The following is a 23,095-nucleotide window of genomic DNA, read 5'->3' as shown; positions in this document are numbered from 1 at the left end:
AAAAGATTGTAATGTCACTATTAAGTGTGTGGAGTGTGACAGTGAGAGGCACCTGGCAGCTCTCCACCCTGGCCCACCAGTGCAGACACCAAAGCCCCTCTCTTCCTCCAAAGAGCATGGCGGGGAGAGTCTGAGCTCATCAAACCTAGATGTTACCGCCACCTGCACAGAGGTATGTGGAAATGGGATCACAGGGAAATCCTGCTCCAAGATTTGCCTGGTACACGTCTTCCCAGAAGGTCAACGACATAACATCAAGAGGATGTATGCAATCATAGACGATCAAAGTAATCTGTCCCTTGCAAAGACTGAGTTTTTTGATATGTTTAACATCCAGGGCACAGTAGAACCATACACCCTCAAGACTTGTGCTGGCACAACAGAAACATCAGGCAGAAGAGCATGTGGTTATACAGTGGAGTCAGCAGACGGGAAATTGAACTTTCCTCTCCCTGTGCTCATTGAATGCAATGCTATCCCTAATAATAGAGAAGAAATACCTACCCCTGAAGCCGCACGTCACCACCATCATCTGAGGTCAATCGCTGCTGAGATACCGCCCCTCGACCCAGATGTTGACATCCTCCTGCTCATTGGACGGAACCTTCTGAGAGCTCACAAGGTGAGAAAACAGTTGAACGGCAGACACAATGACCCATATGCACAGAAGCTTGACCTGGGATGGGTTATCATCGGCGATGTGTGCCTCGGCAGTGCTCACAAGCCAACTGAAGTGAGTGCTCTAAAAACACATGTGTTAAACAATGGACGCCCCAGCTTTCTCACCCCCTGTGACAACCGCTTCAGTGTGAAGGAGAATTTCAGCCTGATGGGTCACACAAAAGCAACTCCTCAACAGCCGCAACCACCAAACCCACACTCCAAGCCCACTGCAGAGAATTTAGGAGAGGCTGTTTTTTGCCGCACTGTTACTGACAACCAGCTCGCACCTTCTGTCGAAGACACACTCTTTTTAAAGAAGATGAAAGGAGTCTTCAAAGACAAAAATAACAGCTGGGTTGCACCATTGCCGTTTAGGAGCCCCAGGCGTCTGCTCCCAGACAACAGGCCCTATGCCTACAAGCGGCTTATGTCTCTTCGTCGCACACTTGACAAGAAGGAAGACATGAGAGCCCACTTCGTCGAGTTCATGCAGAAAATGATTGATAACAAACATGCAGAGCTTGCACCACCTTGTGATAAGGATAAAGAGAGATGGTATCTTCCCACTTTTGGCGTCTACCACCCGCAGAAGCCCGGGAAGATTCGAGTAGTGTTTGACTCGAGTGCACAGTTTGATGGAGTGTCTCTCAATGACGTGCTGCTTAAGGGGCCTGACTTGAACAACACCCTGTTGGGTGTGCTCCTCCGGTTTCGAAAGGAACCGGTTGCCATAACAGCCGACATAGAACACATGTTTTACTGTTTTGTTGTTTGTGAAGAGCACAGAGATTTCCTTCGTTTTCTCTGGTATGAAGACAATGATCTCAGCAAGGACGTGGTAGATTACCGCATGAGAGTACATGTGTTTGGAAATAGTCCCTCTCCAGCTGTGGCAATCTTCGGGCTGAGAATGGCAGCAAAGGAGGCAGAAGAGGTCTACGGCAGTGATGCACGACACTTCATAGAACAAGACTTTTACGTTGATGATGCCCTGAAATCCTTTCCAACTGAAGCTGAGGCTGTCGATGTCCTGCAGAGAGCTCAAAAGATGCTCGCTCTCTCTAATCTGCGTCTCCACAAAATCGCCTCCAACAGAGTGGAGGTGATGAACGCCTTTTCTCCTGAAGACAGAGCCAAGGAAATCAAAGATCTGGACCTCTCCACAGATGAGCTTCCTGTCCAGCGCAGCTTGGGAGTGAGTTGGAATATCATGTCTGATACATTCACTTTCCATGTTCCTCAGAGCCAGAAGCCCTTCACTCGCCGTGGGGTGCTTTCAGTTGTAAACAGCTTGTTCGATCCTCTAGGCTTCCTTGCCCCTGTAACTATCAAAGGACGACTTTTACTCAGACAGCTCTCCAACAGTGACCTTGAGTGGGATAGCCCCCTTCCCCCCGACATGTATGATGGCTGGAGAAGCTGGCAAGAGTCGCTGCAGGATCTCCAGGCACTGCATATCCCTCGCACATATGTTTCCTTCTCCATTTCACAAGCTAAGTGTATTGAGCTTTGTATGTTTTCAGATGCTTCAGTCAGAGCTATAGCCGCAGCAGCCTATCTGAAAGTCACACATGGAGATGGACACACTGAAGTTGGCTTCATCATGGGTAAGGCCAAGTTGGCTCCAGTACCAGAGCTCACCATCCCCAGACTGGAGCTCTGCGCCGCGGTGCTCGCTGTGGAGTTGTCTGAGCTCCTCACAGAAGAAATTGACATGAAAATAGACAAAACTACATTCTACACAGACAGTAAAGTGGTGCTAGGATACATAAACAACCAGCACAGAAGATTTCATGTATATGTAAACAATCGTGTACAGAGAATCAAGCAATCCTCCCTACCAGATCAGTGGAGATATGTCTCAACAGAGCACAACCCAGCAGATCATGGCTCTAGGTCTGTAGCAGCAGGGAAGCTTGCCAGCACCACGTGGTTGTGTGGTCCTGCGTTTCTTTTGCAGCCTGAGAGCACAACACCTGAGAAAGGCCCATTTGAGCTCATTAATCCAGAGTCAGATGTTGAAATTCACTCTAAAGTGACAGTGCTCACCACCACAGTCTCTACAAAGCATTTGGGCTCAGCACGCTTTAGGCGCTTCTCTAAGTGGACGTCCCTGATCAAAGCAGTAGCTCACCTTCGTCACATCTCTCACAGCTTCATCAAATCCAGAGAAGAAACCAGTTGTGCAGGATGGCACCTCTGCAAGACAAGTCTCACAGATGAAGCTTTAAGTCAAGCAGAACACACAGTGATCAGATGTGTCCAGCATGAAGTGTATTCAGAAGAAATCAAATGCATCATGGCAAAACGAGGTCTGTCCTCCAACAGTTCTCTTCACAAGCTTCATCCAGTCATTGATGAAAATGGCCTACTACGGGTAGGAGGACGCCTTGCAGAGTCAAACGTGTCAAGTCGTGAAGCCAACCCTCTTCTGATCCCAGGCAAGCATCACATCACTACACTGCTGATCCGCCATCATCATGTATCAAGCATCAAGGAAGGCACTTTACTGAGGGAGCGGTGAGAGCAAGTGGCCTGTGGATAGTAGGAGCCAAGAGGTGTATTGGCAGCATTATCCATAGATGTGTGACCTGCAGGAAACTACGCGGCAGAGAGGAGCAGCAAATCATGGCAGATTTGCCAGCCGAACGTTTACAGACTGACCCCCCGTTTTCTTATGTTGGCCTTGATGTATTTGGACCATGGGAGGTCATTGCACGCCGCACTAAAGGAGGACAAGCCAACAGATGGGCGGTTTTGTTTACATGCATGTCCACTCGAGCTGTTCACATCGAAGTGATTGAAACTATGAGCTCTTCCAGCTTCATCAATGCACTTCGCAGATTCTTCGCGATCAGAGGTACTGCTAAGCAGTTGAGGTCAGACTGTGGCACCAACTTTGTTGGTGCAGCCAGGGAGCTGAAGCTGGAGCCTCCAAAGCCTGGTGAGATGAGTGTAGACAGCTACCTCCTCAATCAAAGATGTTCATGGATGTTCAACCCGCCCCACTCATCCCACATGGGTGGCACGTGGGAGCGGATGATAGGAATTACACGACGCATCCTGGATTCAATGCTCTTACAAGTGAGCCACTCCAAGCTGACTCATGAGGTTCTGATAACCCTGATGGCTGAAGTTACAGCTATTATTAATGCAAGACCTTTAGTGCCTGTCTCCACTGACCCAGAAGCTCCTCTTATCTTAACCCCCTCAACTCTACTCACCCAGAAGTTTGGTGTCCTCTCACCTCCCCCTGGAGACTTCACCAAAGCTGACATGTTCAAATATCAGTGGAAAAGGGTTCAAGTTCTTGCTGACACTTTCTGGGCTCGGTGGCAGAAAGAATACCTCAACATGCTCCAGAGTCGTCAAAAATGGCAGCTCATCAGGCCAAACATGAAGGAAGGAGACATTGTTCTTCTAAAGGACAAGCAACTGAAAAGAAATGAATGGCCAACAGGAGTCATAGTAAAAGCTCTTCCAAGTAAAGATGGACTTGTCAGGAAAGTGGAGGTCAAGGTTACCCACAACAAGTCTAAAAAGACTTTCCTCAGACCCATTTCAGAGTGTATTCTTCTCTTATCTCCAGGAGATTAGATTGTGTAAATTTGTTATTGTGGCATTTTTAAAATAATGCCAGACAGGGAGTGTTATGGAACTGTGTACATTTTTACTTGCAGTTGCATTTTTCGACCAGTAGATGGCGCAGTAGTTTCATTCATGTGTTTTTTGCGTGCATGGGTTTTACAGGAAGTGATGTAGGCTAACCGGATGTTGTTGTTTTTTTACCTGCTCCGTAGCAAGAGATTTCTCCATCCTCACGTTTGTTTTACCCCTTTGTAGTGGCAATATGAGTAAGTAAACATTATTTACCATTAGTAGATTGCAAACGCTTCTGTAGTTTATCATAATTTGTTAATTAACGAGCGAGATGTGATCGCGGACTCTGCCCGTAGATCTGTGTGTGTTAGATCCGCTACCTCCGTTAGCAGGCTACATGTAAACTTGTATTATTTACCTTGTGGTAATTGAACCTTTTTTGTATTTGTTTCAGTTTCACAATTTCTGGCAATAAATGCGATCCTGTCACAACTCCAGCCTGTTCCTTGGATAAAATGTCAGAAAGAGTTTAGCTGGCTGTGAATCTCAGTCCAGGACACTAGTCAACACTGGGTGAAGCAGTACAGTAACCTAACTCCGCCCACCGTGACCAGTTGTTTTTTTTTTTTTTAATTTTTATGAATGCAGCTTAGGTTTCAGTTACTTTCCTGTGATTGACCCGACCACATGCCACTCAAAAACAGTGAGCCAATCAGAGGAGAGGTTCTCATTCTCTCTTCTGATTGGCCAAATGACCTGTGCCTGCTAGAGCTCCAGAAAGAGGCAACAGAAAGGGGCAATATAAACGATATTAAGCAGATCACAGGTAGCCTACTCAAAACCAATGATACATCTTGTTAGGGATATCAGACAGCAGGTAAATAAACCCAGAGAAAAGTGCACAGCATGGGGCCTTTAAGTCTATGATTAAAGGGACAACGAGGAGTTTTGGAAAAGCGAAGCGTTTTCACACTACATTTATGAGCCTCCGCGCGCACCGTAAAATTCTTTTGACCGGCGCAAGACGGACTCATGTTTTCATTCATCAAGAATTAAAGTCAGAGGTTCAAAGAGGTTCACATACCGTCGGAGTTCCGACCATAAACAGCGATTCAGCTGTGTTATTCTCATGACTCGTTGCGAAACTGAAAGTAAAAAACGCTGGTCGGCTCGACCAGCATCTCCGCCACCACTAATAATAACAAAATAACGATAGAGACAGAACGATATATTTATCGAAAATGGGCCCATTGACAAGTGTGGGTAGCGGAGATTCATCCACATTAACGTGAGACTTTTTTATAACCGAATAGAAACTCCTCGTTGTCCCTTTAATGTGACTTGTTGAAACTTTATGTGCTGCCATTCTTGGCCAGGTCTCTCTTGCAAAAGAGATCTTAGATCTCAAAGGGACAAACCTGGTTAAATAAAGGTTATAATAATAAGAGGCAGAGTAAAGGCGAAAAATAAATCTCAAGGAAATTCAATAAAAGTGTTACATGAAAAAAAACGTGTCTTTTTTTAACAGATTTGTATTGCTTTTAGCACAATTTACAGAAAACACAAAAATGTAACTCAACAGTTTATACACAAAAAAACATCTTATGAGGCATATTAAGGTCAAGGGTGCAGCTTTCATGCATTTAAATATGAAAAGCTTTTGAATCCTTGCCAGAGCAGAACTAAAGCAATCTTTGCTTTCAACTCCATGATGTTGGTATCCCCAAAGCTGTCTTTGTGCCCTCGAGAAAATACGCCTTCACACAGGTTTAGACACTGAAAGCACATGAGTATTTTTGCCTGTTTCACGTTAAACATCTGAACACACACACACACACACACACACACACACACACACACACGTGTTCTGTTATTATCTCATAGCGTGGTGAATGTGCAGGTCACAACTTGTCCACCACAGCGTTTTGGAGTTGTTGGATATTTGATGAGTTTGATGAGGGAAACCAAGAAATCCCATTAGCTTCCATAGCATAGCTCTGAGCAGTTTGCCGCTCTGCTCCGCCGTTCTAAAAATAGCTTGCACCGACAATTAAAGGTAACGAACCTACAGCTATGACTATAGGGATTATGGCAATGGGCCAATTTGCCAAAATGTTGAACTATCCCTTTAACGCCTGTAAATGTCACAATGGGAATTGTGGGAACACCCTCAGATTTAAAAAAAAAGAAGAAAGAAAAAACATGAAACCATGAAAATCTGGATTTATTAATAACAAAGCAAAGTGGCCCACTCAATTTACATTGTCATGACCTGAAGGGTCACAACAAAAAGGGAGACAGACAACACAATGTAAATGTTCAAATCAGTACTTTATTACACCAAATTGAACCAAATTAGACCAAATTAAGCCATCAAAGAAAAATATTATATTATGGAGTGTGGCGGATCAGTGGAATCAGTAGTGTAAGGTGTGCATGAGTGAAGAGTACATGTGCAGGTGTTGATTGTGTGAAGAGAACAGGTCGGTCATGTCTCTATAACGTCAATAAAAAATCCTAACAGTGATGCATGTAGACTTGTTGGAGTTCTTGTCATAACTCAGCTATTGTTCTAGGCTATTTTAAGACAACTTTAAGCTAGAGCTTAACATCACATCCTGGTTCACACACACACACCTCAGTAAAAAATAAATCTAAGCTCTCCCGGATCATTAAACAAGCAAGTAAAATAACAGGCAAAACTCAAACCTCACTATCAGAGCTTCATACTCAAGCAGTCACAAAGAGAGCCTACAGAAGACCCTACCCTTCATTCACCACCACAGCCATACACATTCCCAACAAAAACTGAACAATTCAAGAGCACCACACCACTGATCACCGTGTCTATACTTTAAGCACTTTAATCAACATGCAGTATGCTTGTGTTTTTCCCTCCTTTTAGTATCAATGCCTGATTTTGTTTTATTTTGTTTAATTTCTTTCATCATGTCTGAAGAGTGTCTTCTTTTAATGTTTAGAGGGACACAAAGATGATTTCCTGTGATAAACAGAAGTTTTTCTAAGAGAACAAGAAGGAGGAGCCAGTGAAACCAAACTAAGTAGCCTATTAACTCTTTGACTGCCAAAGACGAGTTATCTCGTCTTAGCGAATCCAAGCGTAGTCTGCCAAAGACGAGATAACTCGTCTTAGCGTTTTTTTAATGGCAACGCCATGTTGAATGTCTTGCCCTACTCCTCTGTGAAGATCAGACTTGTATCATCAAAATTAAGTGCAGAAAAACACATTTGGATTGAGAGATATAAAAAATATAGCGTGTTTTTCCCCCCTCACGGAGCGGAGCGGGTGTCTGACTGCAGCGGCGCCGCTCCGTGACACTCTGGCCGCCGGTGAGAGCTTCGGGGGCGGCGGCGGGGCTCATGGCGGCTCGGCAGCTCGTCGAAGCTCCGTGCAGCTCCGTGATACAAAGCACAAACGTTAGTAACAACAACCCCGTTGATCGCTCGTCGTTAGCCATCAAGAGCGTTTGGAAAGTCGCCAGATTTTGCGAGAAATCACTCAGATAGCAGCTTGAAAATCCCCGATCTAGTGTGGATGAGGAACGGACGGCGCCGGCGAACGTGACGAGGAGAGCTAAAGGTGGTGGGAGTGTCTGTTGTGAGCATACATGGACTGTCTGTGGCTGTGAGTTCAGGGGGCACGTCAGCCAGAGCTGTCGGCTGTGTGTGTGTGTGTAGATGTGTGTGTGAGACAGAGAGAGTGAGTGAGACCGCTGCCTGCTGACCAGGGGAAGCTGGATCTGATCAAAGCGCCGTGTTTCGGCTACAAAAACCTGTCGAACAGATCCGCGCGCGCGCGCGCACACACACACACACACACACACGCACGCACACACACACGCACACGTATGCACACGCACACGTCACGTACGCACACACACTAAAAAAAAGAAAAGAAAAAGTTGTAACTCAAAGAAAAGAAGGAAAAAAGGCTGCAGTAGTGTGTGTCAGTAGCTAAATATTTTGTCTATTGTCATCAAAAGTCATTTGTCAGTGTTGATTTAGTTGTTGTTTACAAGAGAACAACTGTACAGATGTTGAGGCATCACTAAAGCAAAATATAAAGGAGCCAATTGTACTGGTTCACCTGAAAATGACAGCCGACACAAAAACCTCTTTTTCTCAAGATTTTGGTGCCAAAATGGCATTTTTGGGCTAAACTAACCTATATTCAACCGCCAATTTCACAAGACTGGAACAAGATAGAAACAAACAGTTTTTTTTGCTGGAAACTAGAGACCCTCATCTTTCCTTTGATGGGTTGAATGTGTATGTAGTAACAGTACATAATATATGGTGGGTCTACGGAAATCAGTCAAAAAGCTGGAAAATGCCTGGCAAGCTGGAGGAAGCTGCTGTGAGAATGGCTGGCAGTCAAAGAGTTAAACAAGTCTGATGTCTGTTAAAGTGTCAAAGTGGACGGAGTAGAGGAGAGAAACTGAAGTCTGAGGGAGGTAAGTGTTAATACAACGTTGTTATTATCATTATTATTATTATTATTATTATTATTATTATTATTATTATTATTATTATTATTACAGTTCTTCACGGACACTGAGAGAAAAGGAGGAAACAACAGGAAGCGATGGAGGCACTTCACTTCATGTACAAATACACAGACTGTATAAACTAACGTGGCCTAAGGCTGACATGATTATTGATTTTTAACCTGTCTGTCGATGGACTGAGAGAGAGAGCCGGGGCAAAGCTAAACATAGACGCTGTAGTGTATACCACAATGCAATAACTGATACTGATAAACACATGGAAAGGCCTATGATTACAAAATTAGCCTAAATGTTTCATGATTTTTTCATGATTGTAAATGTATTTTGTTTGTTGAAAAATTCATTCATTCATTCATTTCGATTTATTCCATTCATGGTTTACATACTTGTACGTTACGTTACATGATGTAGTAGCCTACACATGATGTAGTACACATAATCACCATAAATGAAAAGGAGCAGGATGAAACTTGATCATGAAATGATGATGCATGATGAAACTAGTACCTGCCACAATATAGTTATAATTGGCTTAATATCAACACCAACACAGTATTATACACTATTTAAAAAAATTAAAGATGATGAAGCATATGATTATAACAAGTAAACAAACAAGCAAAACAGCAGTGGACACAGCTCATCTCCCCCCCCCCCCTTTTTTTCTCTTTCTCCTTCTTCTTTTTTGTAGGTGCTTATTTTTTTCTTTTTTAAACATTTTTCTTAAACTGAGACATACTTTTACAACTTTTCAGTTCCTTGCTTTGTGAATGCCATAGTTGTATACCTGCAACAGAAATACACATTTGTTTTGAGCTTAGCCTTGCAAATGTATGTTTAAAATCTTTATTTGTTCTGGTAATTATCTATTCTTTGCTTTATACATTAAGCAGAACTATGCAGGATTTGGGCTGTAATTATTGTGGCTCAGAGTCACTGTGATGGTTGAGTGACCTGTTATGAAGTGAATGGGGTCTAGGCCAATGCGCTCACCCCCCCCCCCCCACTGGCTGAAAACCGCACTTGCAAGATCAGTCGTCCGTCTCGGTGTTACAAATCTCGTCAATGGATAGAAGTATCGCGAGAAACTGCCTTACGGCAGTACGAGATAAGAACGCATATGACGTCATGCATGAAATCGTGATTGGTTTGAGTTCGGAAAGTCGGAGGAAACCATGGAAACATGAAATGTTTACTGATGAAGTTCAGCTTGTGGCTAACAGGGAGCTAATGCTAACACAGATACACACACCATGGGTCTTTTATAAGATAATGTAATACATCATGACACACACACACACACCTTCGCGTTTTGGAACCTTTATTCCTGTGTGTATGTCTGTGTCTTTGTGCCTGTGTGTGGCTGTATTAGCGTTAGCTCCGTGTTAGCGTTAGCTCCGTGTTAGCATAGCGTTAGCTCGGTGTTAGCGTTAGCTCGGTGTTAGCGTTAGCTCCGTGTTAGCATTAGCTCCGTGTTAGCATTAGCTCCGTGTTAGCGTTAGCTCGGTGTTAGCAGGGCTTAGCAAACAGCAGTAAACACAAGCACGTGTATGGGGGGTGGAGGAGGTGGTGGCGGCGAGTTTTTTTTTTTTTCACGACAGTGACATGTGCCTCCCAGAACTGTGGGGGAGCTCTGGAGAGGGAAAAAAAGAGAAACCAACGAAGGAGCGAGCTATTTCCGGCCGACTTGCAAGTGTGCAGTTTTTACAGCCAAAAAAAGAAACAGATTAAAGGGGGGTAGGGGAGGAAACACTAAACAGACAAAGGCAAGGCTGAGTAACAGACTGAGTTAAGACTGATGGGGAAAGATCACTGTGAAGAGGTGGGTTTTGAGGTTTGAGGTGTCCAGGGTTGGGGCATTGCAGATATTCGGAGTGAGCGAGTGGCTCTGTCCCCAAAGCTTTTCAGTCTGGTGCGAGGGATGGACAGCAGGCCCATGTCCGAGGACCGCAGGTTTCAAGGATGGAGTGTGATGGTGGAGAAGGTCAGACAGGTAGTGGGGGGCGAGTGTATGGAGGTATTTGTAAGTGAGGAGGAGGAGTTTAAAAGAAATATGGTATTTGACTGGGAACCAGTGGAGACGGATGAGGGTGGGGATGATGTGCTGTCAGGGCTTGATTTAAATGAGAACCCTGGCAGCTGAGTTTTGCATGTACTGGAGCCTGTCCAGGGTTTTACTGGGAACTCCGGACAGGACTCCAGTACAGTAGTCCAGGGGGGAAAAGATAAAAGTGTGAATCTGGGTTTCAGCAACGGAGTTAGAGAGTGATGGTCGGAGACGGAAAATGTTCCTGAGGTGGTAGAAGGCAGACCTGGTGATGGATTTGACGTGTGACTGGTAGGAGAGGGTGGAGTCCATGTTGATGCCCAGGTTGCGTATTTCGTGGGATGGAGTGATTGAGCAGCCGTCAATGTGGAGGAAGAGATCCCCAACCTTCTGGAGCACTGGATTAGGGGCTACGACCAAGAGCTTTGTTTTTCTGCTGTTTGGTTGGAGTAGGTTGTCATCCAGGTATTTATGGCATGAAGGCATTTGACCAGAGATGGTGGGGGGAGCAGAGTGGATGGTGAGGTGCTGAGATAGAGTTGAGTATCATCAGCGTAGCAGTGGAAATTGAGTCTGTGGTGACGTATGATCTGGCCGAGGGGGAGTAGGTAGATGGTGAAGAAGATGGGACCGAGCACAGAGCCTTGGGGGACACCATGGTTGACTGGGGCGGGGGGAGGAGGTGTCGTTAATAGTGACAAACTGAGATCGGTTGAATAGATAGGATTGAAACCTTGTAGTCAGAAACACCAAGATCATGGGGCAGAGTTTGAGTGTGTGTCCCTTGGAGTGTGAAGGGACATCAACATGTTGTTGTAAGTTGAGAGAGAAATTCATTCTTTTTTAAAGTAGCCACAGCTCAGTCTAATCTCTCTCTCCATCTGATCCCCCATCTCCCTCCCCCTCTCTCTCAGACATTCAGGAGAATGGAACTGGGTGGAATAGATCATTTAGATTGTTGTTAGATATTATTGTGTGATTATTTGTTATCAATGTGTTATTATTTGGTGTCAGTGGCATTCATGTAACGCTCATCATCACCTGCAGATGAATCTAGTGTGGTGAAGGCTGAAGAGCCAGGTCCCACTTCAATGCCACCAGACGGGCAGAGTTGTTTCCTGCTTTATTTTGAAGTTTTTGTCTTGTCTTCCTGTGTTCTCCTGCCTGTTTGATTACCCAATGTGTTTCACCTGTCCTGATTGCACCACCTGTGTCTTCCCTTGTGTATTTAGCCTCAGTGTCTCCCTTTGTCCTTGTCGGATCGTCTGTGTTTATCCCCTGTGTTGCCTCCCGTGTTCCATGTCTGCCCATCCTGCATCCTTTTGTGTCTTCTTGTCAGTTTGGTAAGTCCCTTGATTAGTACTTTGTTATTTTCCTTTTGCACTTTTGATTCCTTCTTTTTTCCCCTGTCCGAGACTTAGGCTCGTTGACTCTTTTGTTAATACTTTGTTTATGTTGTACTTTGACAAAGGTCAAAGGTCAAAATCTTTATTTGCCATTTGTGCATACACACATAGGAATTTTTGTGCGGTTGTTCCAGGTCAGGTGGAGAAACAAAAAAAAAGAGAAGGGCTTCTGCCGGCCCGGCGTTGGGTCGCTGTAGCGTGTTAGCTCCGGGTAGGGGAAGAGCGTGCTCGGGTCAAAAAGTCCCAAAGCGCTGCACTCTCCGAGCCGTAGAAGGGTCGCCCGGTCATAAACAGTGTCTGTTGGCCGTGCTGCTACCGCAGCTTGGTACAATATTAGGAGAAACAGACAAACAAGCCACTTGACTCTGTGAACTCCGCGACGTCGCCCTCTCAGTAGCGCCATTTGATTACCTTTTATTTACCTTTTTCCTAAATAAACACTTGGTTGCTCTTTGCAAATTGAGTCTTCATTTGGGTCCTGCTATTCCGTAACGTGACACCTCCTGCAAGACTCTCCAGGATGTCTAAACACAGTGGGCAGACCCTGCCATGGATAACCATATTTACTCCAAAGGACCCATCATGATGTGACGATGTGAAAATGTCAGTGACAGTTTACTGTACACAAGGATTCCACTGCTTGAATTCAAGAATCTTGTGTCTGACTAAATTCTATTGACACTAATGAAACTTAAACTGAATTTAGTTACCGCTGATGTAGCGAGACACTTTAAAGTGTCTGTCAGTCAGGTTAGCAAAACAATGACATACTGGACAGATGGCTGCTGCGTGATACGATAAAAGCTACTATGCCACGGGTTTTTAAGAAGCATTTCTCTAACACGACTTGGGTTATTGACTGCTCAGAGAATGCTTTGCAGAAAGCTACAAACAAGGATGCAAGGACCGAATTATACAGTCATTATCATGCTAGTAATACTGTACAATATATTGTGGCAGCTGCTCCATCAGGATTGATTATGTTCATCTCTGATGCTTACGGTGGGAGTGCAATGATATGTTTATTACACAGAGCTCAGGGTTTCCACAGTTATTTGTGTCCTGGAGACGAAGTGACGGCAGACTGTGGATTCACTATTAGAGATCTGGATGAAAGGAAGGTGTGCTTGGTCTTACCAGAATTTACATACAAGCAAGACCAGTTGACAAATGAACAGGTCACACGCATCTCAAATATCCGCATATTTGTGCAGCTCTTGTCAATCTTAGCGGGGAGATTATCTCTAGCAAATAAACAGAATGTCTAACAGATGACTGGAGATGCAGCAGAGAGTAGGGGAGGGACAGAGGAGGGAGGGGGTGGAGGTAGAGGGGAGGAAGAATGTATGAAGGCACTATTCCTACTAATACCATTTCTCATGCTCTCCATCTTGATACTGTAATTACTTGTTCATGCTGGCGCTGTCAATTACATCAATGAACAATCTTGTCTCAGAATAAACAGAAATCTGCTGTCAGACATTGTGTGCCAACTTTTAATTAGTTGCATTAGTTTGCATTATTTTTCCGTGTGGGTGAATTCTGGGGGGGCCTATGTGGTGACCCACGATAGGGAAGATGGTAAAGATATTCACCCAGGTACCGGAGGTCTTGTAACTTTAAGAGATAGAGCTAACATGGTTACTTCGCATCCCCAGAGGAGATGCCGGTTCCGGGTTACTTGGCAACCTGTGTGTTCAGTGTTTTTGTTGTGTGGAGAGTAAATGGACTCATCTCACCTCCATCTCCGGTCTGATCATTATTATTTACATCTCCACGATGTGACTTCATTATTTATTATTATTATTATTATTATTATTATTATTTTGGTCCTACAGTGCCAAGGAGCCAGACAGACACGACAAACTATTTGGATAGTGAGGATTTTTCAGTTTGAGTTTTACATTACCTATTTCGTAAGAACAAGTTTTGTGTTACAACTTTCTTTTGTTTGATTTTTTTAATTCCAGTTCCAGTTTAACTGGTCACAGTGGGCTGCAGTAGCCACAGAATAAGTGAAGACAGATTCCTGATCAGGATGGTCCAAGCTTGTAAAAGAAGGGAGGCGAAGTACGGAGTCATCTTCCTGTTACTGGCTGCGTTCGTTTTAATCTATGTGCTACATGAGATCATCTTAGAGGAGAGGACCTGCCCTTTTGAAAAAAGCCAATCTGAGGTGAAGTAAATTTAACATAATATGTGTTATTAACAATTAAGTTTCAGGTTTGTATGTTTACACAAATAGGTTTAGTTTTAAATGAATTTGTGTTTTTTGTGTGACTTTTTCCCCCAACAAGAATAATAAAGTAATGCAAGGCAATCCTCTTATGTTCATAATATCAACCAAAGAAAACCTTGTCATCTTTATTCTTTTCTACTCAACACCAAATTCTACAGCTATTGATAGCTATTTTTTGTTTTGTTTAATTATTTTCATTCATAAATGCTGCTAAACCAATTCTTCAGAAACAAACATCAAGGTTCCTGTAAAGCTTGTTTCAGTGAGTTACAGCCATAGACTGTAAAAAGAATGGACGTAGCACCCGTGACGTCTCCCATTGGTTTTGGGGAGTCGTTTTTGTGAATCAAATATGGCGGCCTGAACAGCGCCATGTTGGATTGGCCGGCCGAGAACCCGCCCACTGGCCTCGAAGCAGCTGTACACGGAGCTGCTCGGACCTGTCACTCAACGTTTCCGCGCCCTAATTGGCTAGAGTTTTAACCTAATAACAGTAAAATGGTAGAGTTAAAAAAAAATTCACCCCCCTCAGAGTGTGTGCGGGGGTAGAAACTATAGATTGAGACCAAAAAACGTTCTGACACCAGGCTTTGATCATGTTTATTGAGGATGTAAAGTCGGCGATTTTAACATGGGGGTCAATCGGAGAATGCTCCCTTCTGACACCAGCCCCCAGAGGAAGCCGAGGGGATTGCAGTTTTTTGAACACGGAAGTGAGCTTCACTTCTCAGACTGACAACTGCCCCCTTGGTTACAGCCCATATGCAAACACATACACATACTGTGTGTGTACCTTACCAGAAGAGTCGGGGGAGAAAAATCCCAGCTTAGTGTAGTTCAGTCCAGTGTGAATGCAAAACTTCAACACCACAAGTGACTAACAGTAATTTCATACTGTGTGGCAGGAAACATCTTCCTCACTGGCTCATTTAGTCCAGTAATTTTAGGCCAAAAAAGGGGTCAACATTGAATAAATCACAACAGAAGCAAACTAAACTGATTTTGTATCCTCAACATGTCCTGAGTGAGGGGAAAAAAGAAGAAGAAGAATCCCATTAGGGAAAGTTTCGAAAAAGACCCAAATATATCCCATTTATACGCCTATTAATTATTTTTCTCACGTGAATAGGGTAAAGTTTTTAACTTTTAGATATCTCCATGAAAATTACTGAGTTGATTACTTACATTAAGACAAACAAAAAATGTATTACAAGTTTTTTGAAATTCTTTGGTAACATGAGCAAATTTGCATATGGCAAGGTGAAGACGGCCCGGGCAGGGATTGAACCCACACCTCCCGGGTAAGAATCAGGCACGCTTGCCAGTCACCCAAAGGGACATCCTCTTGGCCAAGTAGCCAGGGCGCATGATCAATTGGAGGCATAGTGACAGGACCCTCAACTGTCACACATAAATTTGCATAAATTCCACCGTTTTGACAGCACATGTAGGTGCTGTGGTGGTACCAGCTTGAAAATGATTGACTCCTGAGGTCAACCGACAAGAAATCACTTTAAATTTCAAGATGACTGCAATTTTTCAAGATAGCCACATCCTTAGTAGAGCAGGTATGAGCAAACGGTGCATAATCAAATTACGTATGGCTAATTTGCATACATACAACACCTGATAGCCTAAATGGGTTGGGTTCCATTCAGACCTTAATATTACGTTTTTTAACTGTTATATGTTAACAAGACTGAACTAGGGTTGTGCCGATTGGCGATCCAATCGTCTATCGGCGATTGGAAGGACGATCGGCGATGTTTTGTTGTCTTGCCGATTTTACACACACACACACACATACTCGCTACTTTTTTATTGATCTAATGCGCAATCTGTTTGTTTTGTTTTAATGAAGCCGCTTGGCTTGCTGCTTCCAACTATACTCTGTCAAATGACAGTGTTTCACCAATCAAATGCAGCCACTGGCGACGTCCAATCAGACGGAGCCAGGTAGTCATATGACCGCACACAACATCTCTGTGGTAAACAGGGTGGCCACTCCGCCTCAAATTTGAGGAAACACGTTTAGCTGGTGTTGTGGCTGTGACTAGGCTTCTTTTTACAGTCTATGCTAGGCTGCCGACGCCAGCCCTGTATGTCACAGCCCGACGACGTGTTCACTGATATGCCACAAATAAATTACGTCCGCCATGAATAGATTTTTCGGCTTTCGGCAACGCAATAGCGTTCCGTTCATTGATCATAGCGCTCTTTCTCCGTTATTAGCCCTCACACACACACACACACAGAGAGAAGCGCGCATGCATGACAGCAGGGCACGGTAAAAGCGATACTCATACGCCGCCGCCGCCGAACGAACACGTGGAACGGCCGCCGCCGCCAACCCCGGCGATAGATAGGTCTATCGGCGATCTCCAGGGAGGGCGATTGGGACGATCTGAGAATGTCAAAATCGCCCAACACTAGACTGAACAAGACATTTTCACCTGCTATACCCAATGTTTAGATCAGGTGTTGTATAAATGCAAATTAGCCATACATAATGTCATACCTGCTCTACTAAGGATGTGGCTACCTTGAAAATTTGCAGTCATCTTGAAATTTAAAGTGATTTCTTGTCGGTTGACCTCAGGAGTCAACTCATTCCAATTTTCATGCCGGTACCACCACAGCACCTTTATACATGTGCCGTCAAAACGGTGGAATTTATGCGAATTTATGCAAATTTTCTCATGTTAACAAAGAATTTCAAAAAACTTGTAATACATTTTTTGTTTGTCTTAATGTAAGTAATCAACTCAGTAATTTTCATGGAGATATCTAAAGGTTAAAAATGTTACCCTATTCACATGAGAAAAATAATTAATAGCCGTATAAATTGGATATATTTGGACCTTTTTCGAAACTTTCCCCTAATGGGATTCTTCTGGGCTTTTTTTTCCCTCACTCAGGACATGTTGAGGATACAAAATCAGTTGAGTTTGCTTCTGTTGCAATTTGTTCAACCTTTTTTCATAAAATGACTGGACTAATTTGTTTCCAATACTTTCTCTCCACCTCACTTTCAGCATGAAGTCAACTCCACCATGATCCTTCCAAAAGTTTTAACCGACCCTTACATGCATCATGGCTTCTGCACCTTCAAGCCACTGACCACGAAGGACGCTCAGGAAGAGGACCTCATACTGGACTCCATTGCGTGGCCTGAAACTGCAGCTCTGGTTTCTTTGGAGCAGACCAGCGATCCTGCTCACAGCACCTTCACACTTCTCCCAAAGAAGGGAGGTGGACAGTGGCATGTAGGAGATCAGCTGGAGGTTATGATTAAAATGTACGACTTCCGAGGCCAAGCCAAGCAATCTGGGGGGGACTTCTTAGTCAGCCGTCTACATAATCGGGAGCTTGGTGCAGGTGTGGCTGGGAAAATGGAGGATCACCTCAATGGCTCCTATTCTACTGTGTTCTCTTTGCTCTGGGAGGGGAGCGCTGAGGTTGAGGTGATGCAAAAAACTCAAGTTCAGTATTGTTGTAAGTCTTTATTCAAATTGAACCGCATGCCCTCTCGAGGCCTGTGCTTGTTTTCTCAGTGAAAGCTCTGTTTCTCTATCCCATCAGGTGACACTGGTTCACCCTGGTGAGGCTGTAACCGTCCTGCAAAGACTGACCAGGGAACAGCCAGACAGGGTCTACTTTCAAAGCACCTTCCGCTCAGGCTCGGTGTCTGAGAGGACCACCTGTAACATCTGTCTGCATCCGACCCAGCAGCCGCTGTGCAACTACACTGACCTCCAAACAGATGAACCGTATTTCTGCTACAAGCCAAAGAAGCTGAGCTGTGACACCAGGGTCACACACTCTATGGGAGGGTTCAGAAGAAATCTCACGGCTTATAAGGAGGAGCAGCTTTTTCAAAGGTGAGGGAGTAGAGAGGCACATACGACAGTTTTTTTTTTGAATGATTTTACATCTTAACATTATGTATAAATTTGTGTATATTTGTTATTCAAAATTGCGTTTCTTTTTGTTTATTCTAACTATTGGTCGTATTTTTCTATTTGTATTGTGTTTTGTGTGTTATTTGCTTGCTGCTGTAACACAGTCCTTTCCCAGCCTGGGATCAAGAAAGTGTATCTTCATTTTAGTCCTAATCTTAATTTGGAATACATGTATACAGTAGAGTATTACCTATAGCTAGTAGATGTGCATATTTTAAGGGGAATTGCCGTTTCTTACAATCTGGACCTAATTTCTAGCATAAAATACGATCATTTATTCACCCAGATAACTTTGGTGTCATTACAGGTCGTTCCGACGAAATTAGCTCCAGCCGAGAGCCGCGTATATCTGTATAATGCGAGTCTCTAGGGCACCGGAATGCAGCATCTAAATAACACATTATTTGCTGCAGAGAGGAAGCCTGTGGAAGCTGAACTTCGTCCAGCTGCTCATTTTTTTCTGACAAGTCGGAAACGTGCAGAACCGAACCGTAGCAACAGGCTGTGCCGCGTTCAGAGATGATATCATCCAGGTCAGAGGTTAGTAGGTCAACCTACAGACCCTGGATGCAGATAATGTGTTATCTGCCCCGTGTACTCGCATTACACGGATATACACGGCTCTCGGCTGGATCTAATTTTGTCGGAATTACTTGTAATGACACCAAAATTATCTGGGTGAGTAAATGATGATATTTTATGCTAGAAATAAGGTCCAGATTGTAAAAGAAAATGGCGACTCCCCTTTAAAATGGATTTACAATTTTTGAAGCAGCACAAATCAAGCAGTCTGCTGTAACCCATGTTATTATGTTCACTCCATTTTCCATCAGTAAAGTCAACATGAAACGCTCTATTAAGGCTTCAGGACCTGCCAGTGTCACTGTGTTGCCAAATACAACAGGTAAAGCAGTATTTTTACAATAATGATCACTGTGTTCTACTTTAAATATACAACAGGTTGTTAGAGGTAAATCAGGCAGGAAGCTTCGTGCAAACAGAATCAATGTTGATGAGGTTCAGGTTCAGGTTCAGGTTACTTTATTGATACCCAAGGGTAAACTGGTTTTGCAGTCGAGAGTTAAACAAGCAACAGAAAACGAACAATCAAATCAGAAACAGGACATTTAAAAAGAACACATACACATAAAACAAGAGACAGCTTCGGCTCGACAGAAAGTGCTGCAGTTCGTGAAATAAATATAAGAAGTAAGAAGTAAAAAACATGAAACTAAAAAAGAATTTAAAACACCAAGAGCAAAATTTCCTCCAAGTTAAGAATGAATAAAATTAATGAGATAAAAAAGGGGATACATCGTGCTCCGAAAAGTGACTTGTGCAGCTTTTGTGAAAACTACATCTTGTTTACCAGTGTTACTGCAGCTGGAACAAAGCTGTTTTTATAACGTTTTGTTCTGCAGTATGGGACTGACAACCTCCGCCCAGAGGGAAGAAACTGAAATTCACTGTGCAAAGGGTGTAAACTATCATTTAAAATGGTCGTGGCTATCCGCTGTAACTGTCTGGTATACAGGGAAGAAGGGTTCAGCTGTGGCTCACCTATCAGCTTACTTGACCATTTCACAATTTGATTCAATGCATTCTTGTTTTTAGTAGAAAGGCTTCCAAACCATGACACCAAAGAAAAGGATAAAATGGACTCAATAAAAGCACGATAAAAAAGAATCATTCTCGTTCTGTCAACATTCCAGTAAGACAGTTTTCTCAGACAGTGCAGACGCTGTTGTCCTTTTTTACACACAGTTTCACAGTTCTCTTGAAAGTTCACTTTAAAATCAATGATAGTCCCAAGATATTTGTAGGATTCCACACATTCCACTAACTGACCTCTTATTGTTGTGGCATCATATGTGTGGATTTGTTTGCTAAAATCAATTAACATGTCCTTTGTTTTTGATATGTTAATTTGAAGATGTGACTCTTCACACCACTGCACAAAGTCATCAACTATAGGGCCATGGCCTCTTTCATTCTTTTGGAGCCGACTAACAATAACGGAATCATCTGCATACTTAATAATAGTCCTGTTTTGATATTTGCTCTGGCACATGTTTGTATAAAGAACGAACAGAAGTGGAGAGAGTACGCATCCTTGTGGGGAGCCTGTGGAGCTATGAAACTGACCAGACAGGACCCCGTTCACCCTTACTCTCTGTGTCCTATTAGTTAAAAAATCCAAAATCCAGCCTACAAGATTAGAATTAAAATTGAATTGTTCTAAAAGGCGCTTGGCCAAAATGTGTGGTTGGATGGTATTAAAAGCAGATGAAAAGTCAATAAAAAGGATTCGAGCATGAGATCCACTTCCCTCCAGATGCTTAAAGAGCAGGTGGAGCAAGGTGGTTGTGGCATCCTCTACTCCCCTGTGTGGCCTGTAGGCAAACTGCATGGGGTCAAGAGCATTTTTAGTGATTTTTAAGATCTCTGACCTTACCAGTTTCTCAAAGTTTTTCATTAAAATTGAGGTCAAAGCAACTGGTCTAAAATCATTAAAAATTTTGGGGCCACTAGATTTAGGTACTGGGACCACTATAGCATCCTTCCAGACCTTTGGGACATATTGTGTCTGCAAGGATTTATTAAAAATGTAGTGGAATATGGGACTCAGCTCTATTGTACAAGATTTAATCAAGCGTCCACAGATATTATCTGGGCCTTGACTTTTGTTGACTTTTGTTTTGTAAAAAAACATTTTAACATCTCTACATGTGATGTTAAAATGTTGATTGTTCCTAAGTTTGTGTTGAAGTTCCTGAACCTTCAGACAAAAATCTGTGTTATCAAAACGAGTGTAAAAGCAGTTAAGAGCATTGGCAAGCTCACAATCAGACTTAAAACCCTGTAAGGAAACATGGCTGTTATTCCCTTGACTCTGGATGCCCGCAATTGTTTTCATGCAGGACCAAGCTGAGCCAAGGTTATTTGCAGCCATCTTATCTTCAAGTTTAGACTTGTATCTCTGTTTAGCTTTTAAAATTTCAGTTTTCAACTCCTTAGTGGCCATATGTAAGTCAGAGGCGACTCCTTGCTTAAAAGCATTTTTCTTATTCTTCTGAGATGAGATGAGATAGGTTTAATAAGTTTTACAGATTTTGATGTGATGTGTGATGGACTTCATAATTTGTAATGAGTTTAAGTGGACATAAGTTTCAGCAGTATTGGGGTAACATTTTGGTGAAAGTTGCAAACGTTGGTTTGGTAGAAATTTTTTTTCTTAGTTTAAAAGTTTTTTTGCTTATTGTGCCCCCCATGTCTTTGGAGTTGAGTAATCTGGCATGGGGTTGAACATTTCTGTGTTTTTTTCACTAATTATGCATGGGAAGTAGGACTTCCTAGGAAGAAGAAAGAAAGGAAGTAGGATCAATAAATGCAGATAATGAGAAACGATACATATTGGAGACAGAGGGAGAGATGGGCATGGGGAGGTTTAGACACTGTTGGCTGATTTTAAAATTAAAATAAAAAAAAATAAGACTTACTAACCTCTGTATCCTTCACACTTCCTCTCATGTCCAGCATCAGCAGAAGTGAACATCAGTGATGTGAAGTCTGGACACGCCGGTTATTACTACAAAGGAAGTTGGAGAGCACTGAGGGGAGCCCAGGTTCAACAATTCAACACCTCCACCATTGGTGACTGTCTGAGAGGCATGCAGGTCTACCTTTATGGAGACTCCACCGTCAGACAGTGGTTCGAACACCTCACTACAGCACTACCAGGTACCTGATCTGCAGGTATTTTGTCTGTTTGATGTTATTTTCACTGTGAATTAATACGTTTCTTGTTGAATGCTTCCAGATCTCATTCAGTTCAACCTGCACAGTGCGAAGCAAGCTGGACCTTTCATGGCTTTACATGATGCACGCAACACCTTGGTGACGTACCGCTGCCATGGTCCTCCTCTCCGCTCTTCTGAGATTCCCACCAGCCAGTTCCGTTACATCGCCAATGAACTAGACGGTTTAACTGGAGGCAGAAGCACCGTTGTAGTTTTTGGTATCTGGGCTCACTTCGGCACTTACCCCATTGAGGTATACATCCGCAGGCTGCAAAGCATCCGCAGGGCGGTGGTGCGGCTGCTGGACAGAGCTCCAGACACAGTGGTCATCATCCGCACTGCAAACCCAAAAGCACTGACGCTTGATGTTACACTGACCAACAGCGACTGGTACTCTCTGCAGGGTGATAAGGTGCTCAGAGCCATTTTCAAAGGACTGAACGTTCATCTGGTGGATGCCTGGGAGATGGTCCTGGCCCACAACCTGCCACACAACCTCCACCCACAGCCTCCCATCATTAAAAACATGATTGATGTCGTTTTGTCCTACATATGCCCTTAATATGGCAGTTAGATGTGTGTGTGTTTGTTGGGAGAGAAGTTTCATAGACACATGCTGAATTTACATATTTCCACCAGGTGCTGCTTCTTTCAAGCACACACAGACAGATTATCTAGTTTTTCTAATCTTTTTCTGAGCCAGCACAAAATAAAGGGTTTGGGTCAGCTTTAACAAATAACCACTGCTGAATCATCTCATTTAAAGAAGAACAATGCAAGATTTTTACCTTAAAGCAGAAGTCAGCGGAATATTTGTGTTGTAAATAGTTATATCTTCTGATGGGAATC

The 23,095-nt window shown here is 43.4% G+C and overlaps 1 protein-coding gene across 1 annotated transcript; it reads left to right on the top strand.

Annotated features, from left to right (window-relative positions):
* Positions 1-3,471: 3,471 nt before the first annotated feature.
* Positions 3,472-22,836, top strand: LOC146981261 (NXPE family member 3-like). Its single transcript, XM_085788253.1, has 7 exons — positions 3,472-4,182; positions 10,642-10,776; positions 17,520-17,948; positions 18,067-18,365; positions 19,280-19,350; positions 21,984-22,187; positions 22,267-22,836. Exons 1-7 carry the CDS (start codon positions 3,472-3,474, stop codon positions 22,806-22,808), a joined length of 2,391 nt encoding a protein of 796 aa, XP_085644379.1. The 3' UTR covers positions 22,809-22,836.
* The last annotated feature ends 259 nt before the right edge of the window (positions 22,837-23,095 follow it).

Source organism: Trachurus japonicus, chromosome 9 (assembly GCF_045865225.1).
Source record: "Trachurus japonicus isolate A0001 chromosome 9, Traja_1.0".
In the NCBI taxonomy this organism is placed as follows: Eukaryota; Metazoa; Chordata; class Actinopteri; order Carangiformes; family Carangidae; genus Trachurus; species Trachurus japonicus.
This window is presented reverse-complemented; position numbering and strand designations above follow the sequence as displayed.